Source organism: Canis lupus, chromosome 20, assembly GCF_003254725.2.
Source record: "Canis lupus dingo isolate Sandy chromosome 20, ASM325472v2, whole genome shotgun sequence".
Taxonomy (NCBI): domain Eukaryota; kingdom Metazoa; phylum Chordata; class Mammalia; order Carnivora; family Canidae; genus Canis; species Canis lupus.
Genome location: NC_064262.1, coordinates 28,850,733 through 28,874,831, shown reverse-complemented (window position 1 = coordinate 28,874,831; position 24,099 = coordinate 28,850,733). Strand labels below are relative to the sequence as shown.

Genomic DNA, 24,099 nt, shown 5'->3' with positions numbered 1-24,099 from the left:
TTCATGACTGGCTAGTGACACTTGGGATTAAGTAGGGTAAAGTCAGGGCCCTGAAAGAGCTTGACCGAGAGAATTAGACTGTGTCAAAAAAGGCACAGAAATGGCGTTCCAATGAATCTCCAAATTAACCAAAAAATCAAATGGGCCCAAACAACTCATTCCTCATTAAATTAACCAGAACATTATATATTCAAAGCTTCTAGAAAAATCAGGTGAAAAGTATCAACATTCAGAGTGACATATTTAACGGCCTTGATTAGTATTTTTAGATTTAGAATTGGAAACGATGAAGTAAACAAGATCCTACCTGGGGACTCAGGACTCACCCGTACCTGTTTAATAAAGAGTTACCGAGGGCTTCTGTATGCCACACACTGCGGATGCCATGGTCAATGACAGAGACAATTTCACTGCTCTCAGAGGTTGGGAATGGAAATAGTTTCGGGACCCTTGGAGTCTTGAGGTCCTGGGTAAATCCTTTCTGGATGTTGGGTTCTTGTTTTAAAAATGGAAATAGGGGCAGCCCGGTGGTGCAGCGGTTTAGCGCCGCCTGCAGCCTGGGGTGTGATCCTGGGGACCCTGGATCGAGTCCCGCATTGGGCTCCCTGCATGGAGCCTGCTTCTCCCTCTGCCTGTTCCTCTGCCTCTCTCTCTCTGTGTCTCTATGAATAAATAAATAAAATTTTTAAAAAAATAAAAAATAAAAATGGAAATCATAGTAGCTTGTCCTATCCCTGTGTACTGTTGCTGTAGAAATTTCTTTTTAAAAGGTTGTGAAGTGGGGATCCCTGGGTGGCGCAGTGGTTTAGCGCCTGCCTTTGGCCCAGGGCGCGATCCTGGAGACCCAGGATCAAATCCCACATTGGGCTCCCGGTGCATGGAGCCTGCTTCTCCCTCTGCCTAAGTCTCTGCCTCTCTCTCTCTCTCTCTCTGTGTGACTATCATAAATAAATAAAAATTAAAAAAAAAAAGGTTGTGAAGTTGTTTGGTAGGACACAAAATACAAAAGATATTGATAGAACTAATAGAAATAAACATGTCTTTCAGTATCTTTTTTCTCCTACATCAGAACTCATTAACCTTACCACTATTGACATTTGGGGCCAAATAATTCTTTGTGGCAGGGGGCTGTCCTGTACAGTGTAGAATGTTCACCATCTACCTATTAGATGTCAGTAACATCTACCTTCTACCCAGGTTGTGATAGCCAAAGTGTCTCTAGACATTTCCGAATATACCCTGGGTGACAGAACCACCCACAGTGGAGAATCACTGCTTTATTTTTTATTTTTATTTTTTTTAAAGATTTTATTTATTTATTCATAGAGACACAGCTAGAGAGAGAGAGGCAGAGACACAGGCAGAGGGAGAAGCAGGCACCATGCAGGGAGCCTGATGTGGGACTCGATCCCGGGTCTCCAGGATCACACCCTGGGCTGCAGGCGGCGCTAAACCGCTGCACCACCGGGGCTGCCCGAGAATCACTGCTTTAAATTAATGGTTCTTGATCAGATGAAATCCTCGGGCTCAAAAAAAAAAACAAAAACAAAAACAAAAAACTGGATGTCTGAGCCCTATCTTAGATTTATGGACTTAGAATTTTTGGTATACAGCTGGGGTGAGTGTATTAAAAAAAAAAAAACCCACATACTTCTGATGCATATCCTAGGTCTTAACCTAGTATACATTAAAAAATAGAAAAACTCATATTAATATAAAAAGAATTCAACTCTTAAGGTGATGGAGTGGCTAATGCCCTACAAAACAAATATCTGGATGCCTTGGTGGGAGTCATCATAACCTGGGTGAAGCCAAGCTTTGTCTAAATTCTGAAATGACCTCTCCAAAAAAGAAGCTCTAAGACTAACAAAAACGTGGTGTGGGTAAGTCAGAAACACTCCCAGATGAGTAATGTCTCCTTCCTTGAGCCTGAGCATAGCATCCTCTATCTCCTTCCCAAATCCCAGATGTCTAGATCCAGCTCAGTGCTGCCTCCTCTGAGGCCCAATCCCGTTGGGATTTTGCTCTACTTTAGAAAATCTTTAGGGATCTAGTGGCACAACTAGGTTCTTTGTTACTTGCCATCACATTTTCTGAGCTTTTTATCCCTGGCTTTTAATATTCCTGTTGGCTTGTAATATATCACTACCTTTTTTCTCTGCTGCAAAGCCTACCTTAGCATCAGGCAAGGGTGTGTGTTGGTTTTTATATTAGCAACACTACGGATGGAGAGAACAAGAAGAGACATTTGTGGAATCATTTCCATGCTCCAAGACTGTGGTTTATGCTTTATAGGCATTGTCTCACTCAGTCCTCTTAATCCAAACAGCCAGGTACTGTTTATCTTCAGTTTTACAGAGGAGGAAATTGAGGTTTGGTAAGAGTAAGGAAGCTACCCAAACTCACACAGATAGTAAGTGCCAGACCCAGACCCTGACCTTGGGGATGTCTCATTGCAAAGCCTATGCTCTGAAGGCCTGATATAAAAGAGCCAGTCCCTTAAAAACTTCAAGGGACACCTTCCAATATAAGGAAGCTGTCTCGATTCATTTAACTGACAAGATTGGAGTTTCCATGGAAGTATGGGCATGCCCTAGAAACTATATATGGTAAGTGTTAAGTTCAAGCTGAGAAAGGTAGATGCTAAGGATTCCTTAGCTTTTATTGTTTAGACCCCTGGTTAATTCTTGTGAAAAGGAATTTTTAGAATTTATTTATTTTTAGTAATCTCTACACCCAATATGGGGCTTGATCCAGGGGCTCGACCCTGGATCAAGAGTTACATGCTCATCTGACTGAGCCAGTAGGTGCCTTATGAAAAGGATTTTTGAAACTAGTTTCTGAGATATCTTCCAAGCATTCTTGATAATGACCCACAGATACCGCTCATGAGGTATACCGAAATTTGAACTCAAATAGCCCCTGTCATTAAAAGACAAAGGATTTGTGTAGGTGGAGGTATCACCTATAGTAGGACTTCTTAACCTCCACACTACTGGCATTTTGAGTTGGGTAATTCTGTGTTGTCTGGGGCTGTCTTGTGCATTGTAGGATGTTTAGAAGCATCCCTCACCTCTCCCCACTCGATGCTAACAGCACCTTCCCATTTGTGAGAGCAGAATGTCTCCAGAAAATGCTGAATATTCTCTGTGGGGTAAAATCACCTGTGAATGAGTAACATTGATGTAGCATTCCCAAAACTAGTGAGGCATCTAAGAACTGTTTTTTTTTTTCCTCTTTAATGGGATAGTTTTCTCGACCAAATAATGAATTTGTGGACAAAAAGGAGTAACAATTATCATTCTTAAAAAGTGACTTCAAGAATTTCACGATAAAACTCATGAATTTAACTTTTCTTATTTTGCATACTATTTGTTCTTAAATTCTTTTTACACAAAAAAATAAGAGGGGCTTTTATATCCTGGTTGGCATATAGATCTGGTAGTAATATTCCCATCCTGGGCAAGATCTGGAGGTTTGTTGGTATAATGGGTACTGTACCAATATGTATGGATAGTTGGAGTAAAAAATTTTGCCAAAGGCAGTCAAGGGAAACTAATATGGCAAGGGACACTAGCTCTGTGAGCCTTCTGATACAGGAATATTCATATAGGAGGTGAATCACCATACTCTATTAACTGGATTTTTATTCACTTGGCAGGAGTTTATTATTTTTTTTGTTGTTTTTGGTTTTTTTTTTTGTTTTGTTTTGTTTTGTTTTGTTTTGTTTTTTTACTTGGCAGGAGTTTAACAGAAGAATAAGAGGCTATTAACTGTTCTCTTCTCAATTGGGAATTTGGAATGAATGAAGTATTCAAGTTGAGCTTTCTTTTCAGGTTTTTGGACACACAAAAATAACTTGTAGCCACCTGGTGGAAGCAATGACTTTTTTTTCTTTCTTTCTCTCTCTCTCTCTCTCTGTCTTTTTTTTTTTTTTTTAAACTGAGGTCTGGGTGGAATTATAAGAAGAAAAGAAAAGAAAAGCAATTAGGGAGGCCAAAGCGGAAATCTGTACTGCTGATCTAACACACTGCTCCAGATCCCTCTGCCAGCTCTGAGTGGACTATTCTGGGGGAGACAGTAGGAGGGGTGAAGAGTTGTGGATGGCTCACAGCTCTTCCTGTACTTGCAGGAAGCCCCCCAAACATAATCTGCTTCTGAGACTGGCACAGCCCCCAAGCAAACTCCCAGATTGACAAATGGATGCTTTGTTATTGTTGTTACTATAATATATTCATTCTGTGTGTGGTGGTGGTGGCAGACGGACATCTGACATGCAGTAGAGGTAGGGCTCCCTTGTACACATAGGATATTGACTTCTTTTCTGGTTCATCTAGATAACTGTTTCTCAGAGAGGGGCGATTCCCTCTCCTACTCCCTAGCCTCTTTGCATCCACCTCCCAACCCCTGCAACATTTGGCCACCTCTGGAGACATTTTTGGTCATTACAACTGAGAGGGGGTTGCTACTGGCATCTAGTGGGTGGAAGCTGGGATGCTGCTCAACGTTCTTCAGTACACAGACTAGGACCCACAACAAAGAATCACATGCCTCAAAATGCCACTATTGCCAAGGGTGAGAAACATGGTTCTAGGTGTGTTTTTAAAACTAAAGGTTATAACCTATTAGTATGTGATAAAATCATTTTGTTGGTTACCATCAACAATTTTGAAAGATGAAATAGAAAATGTCAGATGGCATCACGCAGAGGGTAAATGTTATTTCATAAACTATTGTGTGTGTGTATGTGTACACATACTGGGTTGCAATGTTTCTTACTGTGCGTCGTGGGCAAATAAGATAGAACATCACTGATCTTCCCCAGTACCTCTCAAACTTTAACATGCCATGTGAATCCACAAAGGGTCTTGCTAAAATGCAGATTCAGATTTCTTTGGGCTAGGGTTAGGGCTGCGATTCTGCATCTCTTGTAAGTTCCCAGGTGAGGCTGATGCTGAAGGTCCATGAACCACACTTTGAAGAATAAGAACCTAGGTGACACTTTAAATTCATTCATTAAAAAAAAAAAAATAGAGCAAGTGACTATGACTTTGGGTATCAAGTGCCAGTGAAATCTTTTGAGGATAGCCTCTACAGAGCCCAGCAGGGAGAAAAATAGCTCGTTAATTAACGGGTAGTATTTAAGGCTTTAGTACATTTCGTATCTTACGACGCAATGTGATAATATTTGTTCCACAAAATGTGCCTTGGCTACTCTGTGTGTTTGTGTGTGTGTGTGCCCGCATGCGCGCACATGTGTGGCGTGTGTAAGAGTCTGTCGCTTACTGCCTCCATGCCATCGTCTGCCATAAGAAAAAAAACCCAAAAACCCCGTTTCTAAGACACAAAAGTATTGTGTGGGTCATGTTAGCAAGGATATTGTGACCTTAATATAACAGAGCAATCAGCCTGGCTTCTTAGAATGATTATTGGAACATTCTTCTCTGGAAAAGAAAACAAATTAACTGTATTCACCAAATGTCTCCTGGAACACAGAAAGCTGTTCTGATAAAGACACTTAGCAAAACTCTTCCTTGCACACAAGCTCCAGAGAAAATTCAAGACTGGTTTTATATAAGGTTTGCCGAAAAGTCAATAACACCTATTTCTATGAATGGCTTCAAGGAAGCAGCTAGGTTAGAAATGAACTACGCAAAGACATGCCATTGAAATATAAATCTGTAAGGGTAAGGCTAACAAAAGCAGAAGCAATTACTTTTGGATAATCCATTTGACACAATTAATCCAAATAATCCAAATCTATCCATGCTCCCTTCTCTTTCCTACATGCAGGACTGCTGAAACCTCAAATCAGGAGTGGAGAGACGCATTCCCATGTCCATGTAGAATATAACTTTGTTTCTATATCTGAGACTCCAAAAGAAAAATAATGATGGGTTATCACTTGTTATTCTAAAGACCATGGGGCAAGAGAGAATTCATATCTGAATATGAGATTCATTGCAACAGGGCATCAAAGGCATCGAAACACTCTTCTGTCCATCCACCCCCACCTTATAGAGTTCCTTTTCTATCGTATCAAAGATCAAAAACTTCTATTGTTACTGCTTTATTCTTTTAGCTAAATGTTTTGTTAAAACTGCAAACATCCCAACAAGGGCTCGACTAAGTCTTCTTCACCTTAACAGAAGAAGAAATCTGCCTCTAGCAGATTTACATGGTGAAAATCTAGAAGACATTGGTCTTTGAGGGGGTGCTGGAGGAGCAAAGTCATGAAGATGAACTTGGATTGTTCTATACTTCCCACTTGGAAGGGTCTTGGGTCTGAGGTTCATTTCTAAAAATTCAAACCCCAATCATGTGTGTACATGTATGCACGTGTGTGTATCTGGTAGTATAATAATGATGCAAATCAAGGTGGGTGGGAGGGATTGCCCCTCTACTTCTCATTTCCCTCTGACTCTGTGTCTAGTTTCTACAATCTTCTTGGGAAATGACACTCCTCTACAGCTCTAATGCATGGCTCAGGACATGGCTTAATGGTCCGAATTTACTTTGTAGTTCAAAATTAGGTGAAAAAAGTCAATTGGGTCTCCTTTCCCTGGTACGTTTCAGATTTGTTTTCCTGTTCCAATACATATAGTCATACGGATTCTAAAAGATGTCCTTATAGACTGGAGTATATGCAAGGTCATATTCTCCTGGAGTATATACAAGGTCATAGTTCAATTAAAATTTGATCTGAAGAGTGTTGAAAGCTCAGCATCTGACTGATTTGGAGGGCTTAATTTCAGATTGATAACCTCAGGGAAAATCCCAGCAGAATTAACAAAGGAACCTTCCTAATGGTCTAGAGGCATATATATCAATTACTAGTCCGAGATTTCACCAAAGAAGGCACAATGACACAAAAAGTACCGGACCAGGGACCCCAGATTTACCCATCCAGTTTCACATATCTGTGCATTAATACATCATATAAAATCCCTGTAGCTCTTCACATAGCCAGCTTGTACCCTGGCCTCTATGGATATTTTGCTGCTTTGTTTTTGTTTTTTAGAACTAGCTTCAAAATTCTCCTTACATACAAAGAACAGCTTAAAAAAACCCTGGTTGAATTATGCTGAGATACTAATTATGTCTAAAAGAACTACTTGGTTGAATTCAGCTAGATTTTTTTCCCTCCTCAAATCAGTTCTATGTTTAGCTAGTAATAAACTCCTCCAGTCTGCAGAACAATTGGCACGGCGGTCCCTTTAACAAGTCAGGATCACAAAAAAAGGGCCAGTGTTGGTAAAAAGAAGTTTAAAGAGCATCATCACCAGATGTGATATGTGGCCCTGGCTTGCACAAACCAGATGTCAAGAATATTTGGGGGACAAGTGGGGGATTCGGAATATGCACAGCACATTATATGAACATCTATTGATATGGAAAATGGAAATCATTAGCTTAAAGAAGCAATTTCTGCTTATTTTGTTAAAAAAAGACATAACGTATAAAAGCACATAGAAAAAGATCCCGAAGAATAAACACTCAAGTAATAATCTCTGGGTGCTGTGGACATAGCATTTTCTTATTTTTGCTTTCTTTTTTTTTCTTTCTTTTTTTTTTTTAGAGAGAGTGTGCATGCAAGGGAGTGGGGGAGGGGCAGAGCAAGAGAGAGAGAATCTCAAGCAGGCTCCACGCTCAGCTGGGAGCCCAACATGAAGCTTGATCTTACGACCCTGAGATCAGGACCTGAGCTGAAATCAAGAGCTGGATGCTTAACCACCTGAGCCACCCAGGTGCCCCTGCTTAGCTATATTTTCTAAATGTCTACAATGACCACTTATTGCATCTGCAATAATAAAAGGTATCAGCCATTCCCCAATCTCCTAAAATACTCCTCACATTTAGAAGGTCAAATATGATTAATGTGTGAAGACACTATGGTTTTGTTTAGGGGGTAGGTCTAGGTCAATTCCAAATCACTTGCAGGAACAAATAATTCTAGGAGATGATAATGCGGATGCTAAAAGGCTTTTGAATGGCTGACAATGCCGGTCTCCAGACATTAAGGTACTTAGTCCTCACAACTATGGTAAGAAGTCAGTTTCTTTACGGTTGAGTAGGGCCCAGAGAGCCTAAATAGTCCACCTGAAAGCAGCTCAGCAATGGCAAAACCAGGATCCCTACTCCCATCTGGCTCTCTCCAAAGCACCTGGCTCACTTCAAAGCCCCAGTTCTGGCCGTTGTTTGCCTGTTTCAGAGCTATGTTTTACCGCAAGTAAAAAGGTACCGGGCTGCTGTCTATCCAACAATGCTCAGGAAATTTGGGGTTGGCATCTTAAAGTGATAGCAAGACTCTTACAACAACTTGGACAGATATGGAGTTGTGGTCGACAAGAAAAGAGGAGGTCTGGGAAAAGCATGTCCATTTCAGGGATGAGGATGGCGATGACAATGTGGTGGTAATGATGGTGGTGGTGGTGGTGGTGGTGGTGGTGGTGGCAGCGGCGGCAGCTAACACTTACCAAGCGCTCGCCTGGAGCCTGATGCTTGCAGCTTGTATGCAGCATTTCACCCCCGTAACAACTCCACGAGGAGGTTCTGCTTATTACCATCTCTGTTACATGGATGAATCGGCTGAAGCTTTGAGAGATTAAATACCTTGTTGAAGGTCACCCAGCTTGTAAGGATCAGGGGTGAAGTGTGAAGGCTCCAAAGCACGGCCCATGATCACTACACCATCGCTCCCATCTGGGGCACTCACACCTGCTTATTGCTTGTAGAAGAGAGAACTCACTAACTCAGTGCCCAGATGCCGTATTGCCTTGATTTTCTTTAATCAGCCCCCTCCCAAACCACAACCTGTTAGACTGGTGCGTCTTATGCATCTCTCCCCACACTGTACTTTTGGGACTAGTCTCCCTCACCCGGACAGTTGGCGATACACCTTACAGATAGAACAGAACAACATGATGCTTCCTTGTAGCCTCTTCAGCACTGACTTCCTCCAGCGGGAGGATTCCTAGTTGGATTGATATATGTTCACATGCGTCGTGCTTCTGTAATTTAATAAGGTTATTGAAATAAGGTTATCTGTGGTTTCATATATAAAAATAGTGAATACATTTTAGTAGGCAAAGGTTTCATTTTTCAAATTACCCCTTTAATGGGAAATATTCACACTCAATTATTGTGCTGACACATAAAGTGGACAAATACCCGATTTGATAATGGAACAGCAAATTAAAATCTGTGCAAGGCAAAGAACACAGAGCAGCAGCCCCATCCGAACCTGACCGCACTGCCTTGATTAAGTGCTTATGGGGCGGGTTTGGTAAAGGGGCCCTTTCCTGATCTGATAACTGCCACGGAGAAGCCAAAGGCAGAGTCAATCTGCAAATACTTAATCCTCCAGAAGGCAGATTAAGTGTATAATTGACCTATATAATCCATGTATCATCTCCAGTCAAATGTTCCCTGGGCCTGGCTCCCAGCGACATGGGGCCTGAGGAACGCCAGTGCGGATCGGGCATTACCACCAATGTGGATTCCATCCAAGTTCGAGATGGTTTTTTAATCACTCATCTCCGAGCCTGTGAGGTTTAAGCAGATGAATTCACCCTAAGCACATCTCTTTTAATCCCGATTTTCTTCTCAGTCTGTGTCTTCAAGAAGTACAAGGAGGAAAGAAAATAAATTAATTTTTGTTTAGACCTTGAAGTCTTAGGTGCTTCTCTTGATGATCTGATCTCTAATTTCAAAAAGCATGTTTTTGTTTTGGGGAAGATATTGAATTAATCACCAGAGAAAGGGAGGGGGGAAGCCATCTGCATGATTTATGGACACTCAAGCTTTAAATCACTGTCTTCAAGCTATTTCTTGGGTTTGTGCTTTCCTCCTCAGCAGCTGCTTGAGGAATATGGAGATTATTTCATGTCTATGTTTTGTATTTTCTTTTAAAAAGTCAGCAATCATTTTTCAGGAGGCCAAGCTTCCACCTGAGTCTGACAGCAATCCAGTTCTCCTTTAAAAATTCGGCATCCTTAATATCATTTAAATTCATGATTACTATACACATCGGATTATTCTCTTGCTTTAAATCTCTGAATCTCTTGTTTTAAAATGTCTTAAACTGTCATTTTGCAGCAACTGAAACCAGTTTACAACGGTAGGCCCTATTTTGAGGAAAAAATTACAAAAATGCAGATGAAATGTACAGCTGTACATTGGAAATACTAGTGGAGGCAGTTGGAGGATTCTTTTTTAATCAACCCTTAATTTTGGACCAGTTAGCTATTCCTTAGGCATGTGCCTAAAAAACTTGATAGTATTTTATAGAGGGACAGTGTAAATCAATGATTAATACACAGGGAAACTTTCACTGCCTCAGAAAGACCTGGTTAGGCAACCTTCTGTCTGAATGTCTTGCTTTAATAAACCTAGAGAAGGCCTGTTTAAAAAAAAAAAAAAAAAAAAAAAAAACCGTTGGTGAAGATGAATTTGGAAAGCTGCTCTTAAGTTACATAATAAAATAGATAAAAATGCAGAACATTAAATATAGAGCCCCAAATGCTATGCCGATAATCTCCCACAAGCACCCGATTCCAGCCAAAAGTACAATGACAAGGCAGAGAGAAAGCTAGATCAGAGGGAGCCGTCAGAGAGGGGCCCGGTGAGAACGGATGAGACACTCATTAAATGACCAGCTATTAGTACAAATGTTCTCAGATACAAACACTCGTGGATGCCATCCAGCCTTTTCTACAAGGTACATTTGAAAGGGGGGAAAAATAAAAGAGGGGGCAAACAAAACTTAATAGCAAGAACTGAAAGGACGTATCAGGTAAATAAAACTGACACTTTGAAACACAGCTGAAAACACAACAGGAACTCTGAGAACAAGCCTCTGAGTGGCAGATGCCAGCAGGAAGTCACAACCAGGGACTGACACCACAGTCACAATCAACAACCCCCAAACAGCAAACAATCTCGGAGATATATATTTTTCCCCCGTTCAGAATGCTAATTTTCTATTATTCATTTTTGCCATTTATCAAAATGCAACAATTTGGAAGAGAAACCTCTCAGATCAACAAGTTTTTCTTGAGAGATTTCTGCCAATTATTTAGAGACAGGCCTCAGGATCACAATCACTAGGGGAAAGTGTTGAAAGAAGTTCACTGGGTGGCAAGAAATTGAGAGGGGACAGTCTCACAGACCCTTCTGCCTCGATAGTCCTATCCCCTGTTTAGCTCAGGGGACACGAGAGCCTTGCAGAGCATATATGCAAAGAAATAAACACCATGCTTGATGAAACAGAAGCCGCAAATAATCAAACATGTTGGTAATCTGATGTTTTGCTGCTAGATTATAGAAAAACAGTAAGTACTGAATTAAATTGCCGAGACTGCATGGTAATGAAGCTTTTGAGGAGCTCTGGGTTTCTCAAATGACAAATGTTTTAAATCCATGACAGATTCAATAACTTTTTTTGCACTACATCCGTTAGGTTGCCTAGCACCAATATTCTGTAAATTAGGGGAGCAGGTTATTTGGAAAATAAGAAAGTAAATGGCAAGAAATTTGTTCGCTCCAAATAAACTACTGAAAGATTTTTTGCCACAGGGGTGGGAGTGATGTTTAGTGAATGATAGTGATGGTAAAGTCTTTAAAAATCAGATACTCCAGGGAGTGTACCTAAGACTCCCTCGGGAAACATAATTAGGACAATGCAAGAATAAACTGTGAGGATTCTCACAGCGTTGCTGATGCCATTTTACGCTGGTCAGTGTAATTCAACAAGGGGCTAGAAATACTTGCAAGTTCTTGAACGACCCCAAACATAATTTGCTTTCTGAGCAACAGAAAGATTGCTCAGAAAGAACAGATTCTTAGTGAATAGGTCTTTTCATTACTAATTCACACTAAAAGTCAGAGGGCTTGAATTTGACTGTGTGCCTCCATGATCGGACAGGTCTAGTTTTACCATCTGTGCTACCCAAGGCTCTACCCTTACTTTTTGAATAACAATTCAGTTGCACTCTCCCTTAAAAAAAAAAAAAAAAAAAAGCCACGGAAGAGGACAATTTGCCTCGCTGCCTTCAACCAGGCTACCTTAAAAAAAAATTTTTTTTTTACCCTTGTAATTTTAATTGAAAAAAAAAAAAAAGAAAGACGGAAGGGTGGGTTATCTGTGATGAAGTGACAGGCTAAGCTACAGAGGAGACATCCAATTCAGTACGAGAGGTTTTCAAGTTTCAGAGAACATGAGGTTATCTGCACACGCGCTCACACAGGAACGCACACGCACGCGAGGGCCACACAAAACTGAGAATCAGAAGATACTGATCAAAGGGAAAAAAAAAAAGGCAACCTAGGCATTGAAAAGAACAATCCACAGGCTTCTTGAAAATTTGTGGTTTGGAATTTAATTCAGTGGAGATGGGCAGAGCGTCCCCACTCCTAACTGCAGACCTGAGGGTGCTGCCTGGCTCGGTTTTCAATGCCTATCGGATGGGTGATCGTGCCCCGGTCATTCTAGGCTCGGTACTTTCATAAAGGCACGCATGCAGAGAAGGAGAGAACCCGCTCGTGAGCTTTATGCATGTATGAGGCATTCTCAGTGGATGTGGGTCATGCTAGAAGATGTACACAGGAAGATTATTTGATTCTAATTCATGCCACTTGATATAATGTGATAAAACATTTGACATGAGAGATAAGTTCCATTTTAATCTCAGAGAGAGAGGACGGGTGGGAATTAAAAAGTAAGAAGGGTTTTCTCGAGGAAAGGTGAGGCAGACGAAAGAGCGATATTGAGCACAGAAAGGGGATGATTGGAAAAGAAAAAAAGAAAGGAGCCTTTTCAACACACGAGGAAAGCAAATGAGCTGGAAGACAAAGCATATAAAAGTCAGAAGCTGCAGAATCCTGAGCGCTGCCAACAATGAGCTCACTTAGCTATGGAACAAAAACACACGCGCGCGCACACACACACACATACACACAAACTCAATGTAAATTGCTGAACACAATCACAGAAAAAATATAGAAACACGGATTCCATAGTAGACCAAAACATTAATGTTCGGGCTGGCACTAAAAATATACGAAAACCTGGACAGAAGGAGCTCACGCTTCACGAGACAGAAGTAGGCTGCACAATTAGAGCCACGCGGAGACAAGTACGTCAGCTTCCATGCACTCTGGCCGGGTCTACACTGGCAAATTCAGTGGAAACTTGAAGCAAAATATCTGGCTAAATTAGGCAGCCCCATCTGCTTTGGCCTGAAAGAGGCGGGTGGTTTGAGACCAAAGCAGATTCCTTTTTTTTTTTTTTTCTTTTTGCCTCAGTGGCTTGCTTTGGAAGTGCAGATGTAGTCACAGTGGAAATAAGATTGCCTGATAACGATTAACCCTCAGAAATCTGCATTTTCTCCAGTTCCGTGTGGGTCTGGGTCTGGGTGCCTGATGTACCTGCTCTTTGCATACCTGCCTCCCAAGTTTTCAAGTGGGTGGGTGGGCAGAGGGCACCCGAGTTTAAAAACCACACTCACTGACTGAGCAACTCTGGCACAAGTGTTTGCCAAAACCCGGGGCTAACTAAGCATTTCCAGTCTTCCAGAATCGGAATCATCTTTGAAGTGAGAACAATGCAACACTTCCTGCACATCTGCAAGCCATGGCTGGGGTCAGGGAGGTACCACTCCCGGACGAGGACACGTCCCTAAAGCAAGGCCAGATTGCAAGGAGGAGAACCATGACCAAGGAAGGTCTTTGCCAGTTACAGAAAGCTGCCTCACAAGCTTCGTGCAGAAACGAGGCTGCTTGCTGAGAGGCTGTGTGCCGTCCTACGTATCACACAGATTGGGACTGAGACACGGCCACACCAAGAGTGGGTTCGGAACAGACACAGGACAGATAAGAGCCTAAGGCAGAGGGAAAGGAAAAGATATTGCTTGAATCAGGACCAATCCATGTTCTCAAAATGTGACTTATCCTCCTGTCTCTTATTTTGTCACATTTTGGAGGGTCTCCTCCTTGGTCTTCAAGGAGGAGAAGGCATTTACTTACATCAAATAACCTTTCTATATACATCTCCTCATTGACCTTATCACGGAGGACATCCTGAGAGTGGCGGACGAAAGTCACATAGGCGTCGGCCACGTCCATCCCGGGTTTCTGCAAAGAAACAGGAAAACATGAAAATGGAATTTTCAGACAGTGACTTCCTTGATTACTCATACAGCTTAGTCTCCCCACCCCAGCCCACCCCACCCCACATTGCCTTTGCTGGGATCTGAAGCTATTCGCAGTTCACTGTATAGCTATCTACAGCCTGGACTGGTAGGAACTGGTATTTGAGCCTCCTGCTCTTTCCAGGAATCAAACCTGGCTAAGAAGAGAGTTGGGATTACAGGGTTTTATAGATATTTTTCTACTATTAATTTTTTTTTTCCGGCATATATACTATAATGGATAAATCGTCACTGGATAACCCAGAGACATTCTCTGGCTTTTCTTTGGATTGAAATCCCCATTTAAGAATACCCAAACATACTCTGTCTTCCACTGTCTGTCCTTAATATAACATTGGAAAGGTGACAGCCTTCCTCGATCTTCTTTTCCTCTTTAGAAAATTGAGAAAATGCTAAGTAAAGAAATTATATTTCAGTGTACGCCCCCTCCTACCGAAGCCACATTTTGGGCGGTGGTGGGGGTGGGTGTGGGGGCAAGTGGGAGGAATACTTGAACCTGAGCATGGAGTGAATATTTCCTAATCAGTCTACTCAGAGGAGACGTTTAACCATTTATTTGTCTTTGCTTCCCAGTGCAGGTTTATGGTCCAAAAATTTTACAAAATGGGAGGTGGGAAGGAAGACGAAGGATTTGATTTTTAAATAAATTAGATTTTCTGGAAAGGTAAGCAGGTGGTTCAGCCAGAGTTAGGAAATAATTTATTGTAAGAAGATAACAAAAAAGGGCGGGGGGGGGGGGGCTAGGAATGCACACTGCTTGAGATGTCGTAATCAAAGTTATCTCCAAAGAAACCTATTAAAACACTGTAATATGGGTCATCAGGAGAGCTGCCACAACCCCCTTAAATTTCCACAGTAGACATGTATGTTTGCTAATAACTAAACAAGATTAGTTTTCATTACTGTGATTTACCTTAGATCACAAAGTATCATTTCTCTACAAGACGTGACTGTCAGGCACTGCAAATTGAAGTTAGTTAACACTTCTGTGTAATTTCCAGGGTGAAAATGAGGAAGGTTTGGAAACAGTAGGACTGTATTTTTTTTTTTTTTTTTTTTTGGTGATACAAAGCAAACAATTATCAAGGAAAGGGCCAATGCTTGGCCCCTGGGATGCTAGTAACATTTCTTAACACCTGCTGAAACAATGACAAGGTATTAATTTGAAAAACAATGAGGACAATCCAAAGGCACAGTAGTCAACTGTTACACTTTCAAGCAATTTTCAGCGAATGGATTGAGCAGGTTCCAGTGATGGTCCTATAATTGTTGCAGCTTTATGATACGAAACAATAGAGGTTCTCCAATGAGATGTAAGTGATAGATATCAGTTCTAAACTGGCCCCTCGCGCCTCCTCTCCCTTGGCAGCCCCACATCAAAGGGCATTCTCTGCAGGGAATGGGGACCCCTACCTGGGGGGACTTGAGAAACTTATTAGTACTGTTTCCATTTCTTCCCTGGTGATTCTTGAGGCAGCTATGGCCTTTTCCTGGACACATGCAGCCATCTTAGAGCTAACATTCAAAGCTCAATTCGGCAGGCCTATCAGTAACCTGCAACGTTAGGAACCTACAATAATGGTTATATATTCACCACTCCTTCTCTTTCTGCAAAATTTACTGTCGTCAAAGGGGCATTTACGTTTTAAAAACTGATTTAAAAAAATCAGCGTGGTTCATCTCACCTAGGTAGTTAAAAACCTCCATGGTTCACTACCATTTGACTCCGTTTTAGTTTTCTTCTTCATGTGTACCAATATCCGACATTGTGCTGTGTATTTGCTTTCTGTCTTCTCTCATTAGAACATAGCTCCACAAATATAGGGGCTCCGTTTAATCTCTTTTCTAGTGTATCCTCAGCACACAGAATGATGCCTGGCACATAGTAGGTGCTCAGTAAATATTAGCAGAATGAACAAACTCATGAATGAATAAGCCCCTTTCCTATTTCTTTTTGTAAGCTCTTTAGTCATACTGTGTGGATTTTATTAGATTCCCCCACCAATTGGAACTTGAGAAAATCATTTAAGTTTCTCTGGGTCTTAGTTACACCATGTGTAAAATGGGATTAATAATAGCTCTCCTGGGACGCCTGAGTGGCTCAGTGGCTTAGGACAAGGTCCCAGGGTCCTGGGATCGAGTCCCACATCAGGCTCCTGCACGGAGCCTGCTTCTCCTCCTTCTGCCTATGTCTGCCTCTCTCTGAGTCTCTCATGGATAAATATAACATCTTTAAAAAAAAAATAATAGCTCTCCTACTTACCTTCAGGGGTTGTTATGATCATCAGTTAAAATAACGTATGTCAAAATGCCTTAAAAGCCATAAACTGCTATACAAACATGAGCCACAATGATTCCCCTCCCCACCTGGCCCCCAATAATATATCACCTTATAGCCTTACCTACCTTTGGAATCTACTTTGGAACCAAGAAGGAAAAAGGGGCTTCAGAGGAACCAACATCAAAATAAAGATGACAAAGTCTCTGCACGCCAACGTATGCGGTTTTCTCATAATAAAGTCCCTAGGCCTCCTCTCACAACCTTCTTCCTTTCTCACCAGCTGTACATCCAAATCTAACAAGTTTGCTTTTCCCATTTTGGTGGGCCAGGAAGGGAGAAGAGGGTCATTGTTTGAAACAGGTGTGCAGACAACAGAGTGATATCACTTTTCCTGACCCCCCTGGGCAAAGGGCAGTACCAGCCCTAGAGACTCCCCAACCACTGGAATCTGGGTCTCTCGAGGGCAGAGACAAGCTGCCCTGATACCTCTATGGGGAGCGGGTCACTGGGTGGCTACTGGGGAAAGACAACGTCACAGTGGTTGAAGTGCAGTCTGTTCTGTATTTACAAAGGCAGAGAAGGATGTGTGATGAAGTCCAGGTAGATTTCCAAACAAAATGATTAAAATACAGACTGTTCCCAGACAAACAAGCTAACTTGCAGTTAGAGATGGAAAATATTCTTGGCTAAACAACTGTTGTTATTAGATACGTTAGGCTTTATACCATATTGCTCTCTGAACACAGTGGGAAAATCTTTAGGTGATGGTGTTTCCTACCTCACCTTATTTATTTTAAATGTGGCTTCGACAGGCTGATGGAATAGGATGTGGATTTTAGAAAACATGTAAAACAAAGAAAGGTCTCCGTGTACTTAACTCCATCCACGTGTGGAAGAGATCATTTGTGAAGAAGCCACTCTGTAGCTTAGGACAAATAGGGCATTTTAATCCTCGCTTGCCCCTACCAGGTACTTTTGAGGTTGGAAACAAATTTAAATTTTCACTAACCTAAGCAAACCCTAATTAGAAATGCAAATCTGCTATGTATACCAAAGGGTCAAATACTACCTGGAAGACAAAGAGATAGGCTTTGGGATTATGCAATGTTTTGAATGACTGGTAACAGCACTTCTTTCCAGTAGTGTGGATAATTAAGAGACAAATCTCTAATGTAACTAACTACTAGTACCCTGCAAGGAACTAAACCAATAAACTGCGTGCCAAAAACCTCACAGGGCAACACAGATGAACTCATAGACTTCTGAGCCAGAAACAACTTGGGGAGATGATTTTATCCATGGTTGTTAAACCTGGCTGCAAATGCGAAGGATCTGTGGAGGTTTAAACAATACTAACATGAGACCCCACACTCCAGAGATTGTTTTAATTTGGCAGGCAACCTGGCATTCATACTTGTAAAAGCTCCCCAGGTGTTTCCAACATGTAGCCAAGGTCTAGGCTCACTGAATTAGTCTAGTGGTTCCCAAACTTGTGCCACAGATCAACTCTTTAGAGAGAGATTTCCAGGCTCCACCCCAGAACTACTGAAGCACAATCTCTGGGCCCAAGGCGCTGGAAATCCCTATTTAAAAACAAAACAAAACAAAAACGAAGACAAATCAAGAAACATCACAAAGTATTAACACTGAGCGTCCTGGTGTGAGGACTACTGATCTAATAAGTGAGAGTCGCTGGTGTGCTGGGACACTGGCTCTTCGAAACAGAAAATAGAGACAACAAAACAGAACAAAACAACAAATCTTGATTTGTAGTACCTGCCAATTTCCAGGGTGTAAATATTCCCTCCATGGCTAAGTTCAAGCTACCAATGTGTCCCGACTGAAGGCAGAGTTGGAAAGAGCGCACAATTGACTCTTGGATGGCAGTGCTAGCAAGCTTTCCAGAGTCAAACTGTTGGCACTTAAATCCTCACTCTCTGACTTACTAGCCAGGTGATCTTGGGCAGGCTTTTAACCCCACCTTGCCTCAATTTCCTCACTTGTGAAGCAGGTATTAATCCACCCCTACCCCTGCCATTACGGTTGTTTTGAGAAATAAATGATTACTATTATTTACCTTATGTAAATGATGTATACATAGGATATATATGTATTATGTACTATTATTTTCTATAAAATTGTTCATTTACTAAAACACAATATTCTCATTATAATATTATTTGGTTAAAAAAAAATACATGTTAATCGACTTAATTTTAAAGTCTACCTTTGTCCTAGGCCATAATAATTGGTGAAATCATGGGTTTGATGTGCTAACTGCATTTTTTCTAATAGTTATTAGATAGTCAATTATCCTAAGAAAGATGTTTGTCTATGCACTAAAATCACCTTGCAGATGGCATCGTGTTTAATAGGACTGGTTTAACTCTCAGCTCTGCCATTTACTAACCAGGAGACCCTAAGCAAGTTAACAATGCGGTGCCTCTGTTTCCTCATCTTTAAAGTGAGGTTGCTGGGATGCCTGTGTGGCTCAATGGTTGAGCATCTGCCTTTGGCTCAGGGCGTGATCCTGGATTCCTGGGATTGAGTCCCACATCGGGCTCCCTGCACAGAGCCTGCTTCTCATCCCTCTGCCTATGTGTCTGCATCTCATGAATAAATAAATAAAATCTTTAAAAAAAAAAAGTCTTTAGAAAATAAAGTGAGGTTGCTGTCGAGATTAAATGTAACGTGCTTAGAACAGTGCCTAGCATGCAGTGAATGCTTTATGGGGTTTGGTTGCAACTGCAATTATTTTATCATATATCAACAGTGGTAAATGTATCACACATTGGAACATGCATCATTTTCTTCTGTCTCCCTAAAGGGTGTAAACTCTGCGAATGCATTTTTGTTCCCTTTCATGTAGATGTAGAGTCCTTTTTCTTTCTTTTTCTTATCTTTACAATAAACCGAAACCTGGTTTGTAGGAATGAGTTTGAACCTCACATGAAATCGCCAATATTTCACCTTTTTGGCCTCCCCGAATAGTTGACCTCCCAGTAATTTCAGCTGATAGTCATGATTGCCAGTTTCTCCAGGTATTTGGGTCTTGCCTACTGGGCACCTGTTCAAACCTCACTGGTGATAGCTCCCTTTGACCCGGAGGCTTATAGAAAATGACCTCAGGGGGATCCCTGGGTGGCGCAGCGGTTTGGCTCCTGCCTTTGGCCCAGGGCGCGATCCTGGAGTCCCAGGATCGAATCCCGAGTCCCAGGATCGAATCCCACATCGGGCTCCCGGTGCATGGAGCCTGCTTCTCCCTCTGCCTGTGTCTCTGCCTCTCTCTCTCTCTCTCTCTCTCTCTCTCTCTCTGTGACTATCATAAATAAAAATTTAAAAAAAAAAAAAAAAAAAAAAGAAAATGACCTCAGCCACCAGATCGTTGGGTTGGGAGCCTAGAATTTCAATTCCTCTTACTGCTGAAGACCAGTGCAGGTCCGGGCTGCCATCAGCAAATTCATCATCCCTCCCCACCCATTCCTCCCTGGGCACCCCCTTCCCTCTGCCCGAGGGCCCCCTGTTGCTGAGATATCCAGGGAGGGCCAGGTATGGTGCTGAGAGTCCCATATATATGTGTCATTTAATCTACACAGCAAGCCCGTGACTTGGGTATTATTACCTCTATTTTAAGGATGGAGAAACAGGCCCAGAGAATTTGAGTAGTTTGCTCCCTGTGAACTGAAAGTTTATACTTTGGGGCTTGGGAAAATAAATTACTTAACGCCTCTCCTTGGTGCAGTTATGTGAGAGCTTTTTCTCTTCTCCATTATAAAGACTATCTGGGTGAAGGAGTCTGAGGTCCCTCGATGAGAAGCATTATATAAATTCAAAGCATAATTATTGATTGTACATTCTTTCATTAAACAAACAAAATATATGCTAATGCTAAATTCATTCCAATTTTCCATTTTGCCATCCTTTGAGAAATAAGCCAATAAACCATTACACACTTAGCTTCCTGGGGAAATGAATTTAAATGTTAATATAAATCCTTTTAGAAAAAAACAAATTTTAACAAATAAGTATTTGAACAAGGAGGGTACTTAACCACGTTCAGAATGAGAAACGTTCAGTTCAAGACCCTTGGTGGCTGTTGAGATAAGCTCTCTAAATTTAATATTTTATAATAGACTCACACCTCTTTTGTTAGAAATGGAGAAACAGAATCATTTTCTTTTCCCCTTTATTGGAATATATTTAAATCTCTCCAATTTTATTTTGCTAATAGGCAGGGCAAAGTCTGTCTATAAATGTATCCTGACTTATCACAGGTAATCCCACACTCCAGCATTCATGTGTAGTACTTAACCTCAATTTAAATGTAAATTTTGGGCAACCACAAGTGCTTTATCTGTGAACTTTGAGAGCTCTCTTCATTAATGAGGTCTGCACTAATTATAAACAGTTTTGTAAGGTTTCCTTAAAACAATTGCAGAATTGACCCCAAAATGAACAAATTCAGAATTTATTTGTTTAAAAAAAATACTGGTACCCTTGTGCAAATTTCTAGCTCCTAGCCAGGAGCTACTCCCAAGGTGTGCACGCAGAGGGGAGGTGGGCAGGATGATAACAGAATGAACTGTACCAGAGAAACCAAGAAAAATGAAATGAAAGGCAAACGGGTTTACCCTCGAATAAGACCTCTCTTCTTCATGAAAGAAACCATACTCTCTTCTCACCTGAAAAAAGTTTTAGCATGAAATATTCTTGGCTTCTCTCTTTCTGATGATTCAAGTCAGGAATATGCAATTTAGCAGCAACTAATGAAAACAGCAGCATTAAATTTCTCATGAAAGCCAAAAACCCCCACAAAAACAATTTTTGAATACTCACAGGTACATCCACATATTTGGAAGCTGCCTTCACCTAAGGAGGAAAGAAGAGGGAGGAAGTGAGGCTGGTGTTTATGTTTCATTGTCCACAGCTCGGTGCTGTGTGTCGTCATCAGTTAACACAATCCACTGGCACACTGAGGTGACCGGGAAACACAGAGGGTACTAAAAAAAATGTGATGGCTCTTTTCTTCCCCAAGCCATAGCCACTGCTTTGAAGAGAAAGAGAGAAAAGAGAGAGGGATAGAGAGGGAAGGAAGGGAGGAAGGAAGGGAAGGAGAGAGAGAGATAGGGAAAGAGAGAAAGAAAGAAAGAAAGAAAGAAAGAAAGAAAGAAAGAAAGAAAGAAAGAAAGAAAGAAAGAAAGAAAGAAAGAAAGAAGAAAATTTTTACTGATTGGGATCCTGTGGCTAGTGTGGGAGTTTTGCGTTTTCTCTGTCCCATTAAAAAGGAGAAAAGTGACTCTAGCTAAACTGAAACTGATTAGTGGAGAGCTTGCTAGTCTAGAAAAGCAACTAAGGCTGCTATGACTTCTTGTACCTGGGGTCTTTTTGTCATTTGGCTATAGATTTGTTGTAATGGAATCCTTGAGTTTCAGTAAAGTGTTTGCAAGAGGAAGGGATGTGGTGGGTGGGTTTCCTTAATCCAGAGGGTGATAGGTATCTGTGGGTGGGGTTGAGAAGATACCAGAACCTTTTAAAGCCTGTACCAAGGCTGCTATTTTGTCACCTGTGTTTTTTTTTTTTAAATTTTATTTATTTATTTGAGAGAGACAGAGTGAGCACAAGCAGGGGGAGGGGGAAAAGGAGAAGCAGCCTCCCTAATGAGCAGGGAGTCCAATGGTGGCAGTGTGGGGCTCAATTCCAGGACCCTGAGACCATGACCTGAGTCAAAATCAGATGTTTAATCAACAGCCACCCAGCTGTCCTTGTCTCCTGGTTTTAAATACTACAAAACTTGGATGGGAAGTGCAGGAAGTGGCTATGAAATTTATTTGCAGTTTTGAGGGGAGAGCTTGTGCGTGTGAGAGCATGAAATCTAGAGTCAGATCTGAGTTCAAATCCAGGCTCTATGACTTACAGGCTGCGTGACCTTTGGCAAGTTACTTCATGTCTGGGTCTCAGTTACTCATTGGCAAAATGCAGCTACCAATAGATACGTACTTCAGCTGGGTGATCGGTAGGTGAATGCACACAAAGTTCTGGGATATAGTAGGCAAGAAACGAATGATAGCTAAGGTGATCGATTCCTAAGCAAATGCGGGTGGGCTCTGTGTGCTGAGAGAAGTCAATGCATAGCTGCGTTTGAGGAATAAAACCTATGGGAGTCTGTCTGGTATTCTGTGTGTCTCATTTGGACTCAGGTCATGTTTCTCCAGGCACAGGTAAGACCAACAGGCTACGTTTGGGGTCAGAGTGGGTTTTTAGTCTTATTGGAAACTACAAAGACTGCGATGCACACAAAGCAGTTAGGACATCTTTCACATCCCAGGTAGGCTTCCTCTTGCCATTTGGCTGAGACCAGTATCAGGAATCACAGCTTTGGGCAGCCCCAGGTGGCTCAGCGGTTCGGCGCCACCTTCAGCCCAGAGCGTGATCCTGGAGACCCAGGATCAAGTCCCACGTCAGGCTCCCTGCGTGGAGTCTGCTCTCCCTCTGCCTGTGTCTCTGCCTCTCTCTCTCTCTGGTCTCTCATGAATAAATAAATGAAGTCTTAAAAAAAAAAAAAAAAGGAATCACAGCTTCTACCCACATGTCTGCCAGGAAAGTATCCAGAGGAGCATTTCCCTTTATTGCTCTTTTTCTCAAAGCTACTTTTCACAATACTGACTCCCAAGGGAGAGAAGCCAGTAAACCAATAGGGTTGGGTGGCAGGAACCCAGGATTAAGAGCCAAAAATTCTGCAAGTGGCAGAACTGGTTGACCCTGAGATCGTCACATCAAGTCCCACAGCCTTGGTTTCTAGCATAGGGTGATAACTCTGTGTACTTTGCAGGGCTGAGAGTCTGACTTAGCAAAAAAACCATATGCCAAAGTGCTTCATAAACTTTAAAGTGCTGATCACACACATCAAATAGTTGATTATTAAGAGGGCATTCCATCCAAACATCTGGAACCATCACCAGCACCCAAGATTAATTCCTTGACTCTCCTGTTAGAGGTTCTCTGGGAACCCTACCATCTTGCTTTGCAGCACTGACTGCAACTGTAATTCAGTAATTTTGTGCAATGTCTGTCTCTCACAGAATGTCGCGTCTTCTCACAGCTGTCCCCCCAGTGACTCACTTGGTACCTGGCTTAGAAAGGGCAATCGGGGAAAATGTGCAGAAGGAAGTAGAGAAAGCAAGTGACCAGTGATGGCGTCAGGATAGTTGAGGAATGAGCAGGGGAATGGCCAGATAGACAAGCCACTGCGTGAGTCAGCATGAAAGCTGACCTCCTGCAAAGGCTGGTGGGTGAAAGGAGAAGGGGCACTTTGGGCCATTAAAGGAAGATCAGGAAAGCTTTCCAGATTTTGCACAATTAGCATTTCTACTAAATAATCCCCAACACCAAATCTTTCCTGTCCATTCTGGATGCAGAATTTAGTTTGGGCAAGAAGGTGGCCTTTTTCTCTTGAGTCTCTCTCACAATAATATCTAACACCTAGATGATTTTCGCCTTGCAAAGCATATTCATGTACACTTTCTTCTTTGAGCCACCCTGCAAAATGGGGGGCCATGAAGCATATCTTTTTATAACTGAGAATTCTAAAACCCACAGAATGTAAGAATT

General features: G+C 41.8%; 1 protein-coding gene across 9 annotated transcripts in view; it reads right to left on the bottom strand.

Moving 5' to 3' along the window:
* Positions 1-24,099, bottom strand: part of CADPS (calcium dependent secretion activator) — a 460,562-nt gene that overhangs the window by 25,217 nt on the left and 411,246 nt on the right. For all 9 annotated transcript variants that reach the window (XM_049097818.1, XM_035703542.2, XM_025456449.3 and 6 more), the window contains 2 exons: positions 21,328-21,360; positions 14,026-14,133 (listed from right to left, as the gene is read on the bottom strand). In XM_049097818.1, the coding sequence (XP_048953775.1) occupies positions 14,026-14,133; positions 21,328-21,360 (141 nt within the window). The remainder of the gene's footprint in view (positions 1-14,025; positions 14,134-21,327; positions 21,361-24,099) is intronic.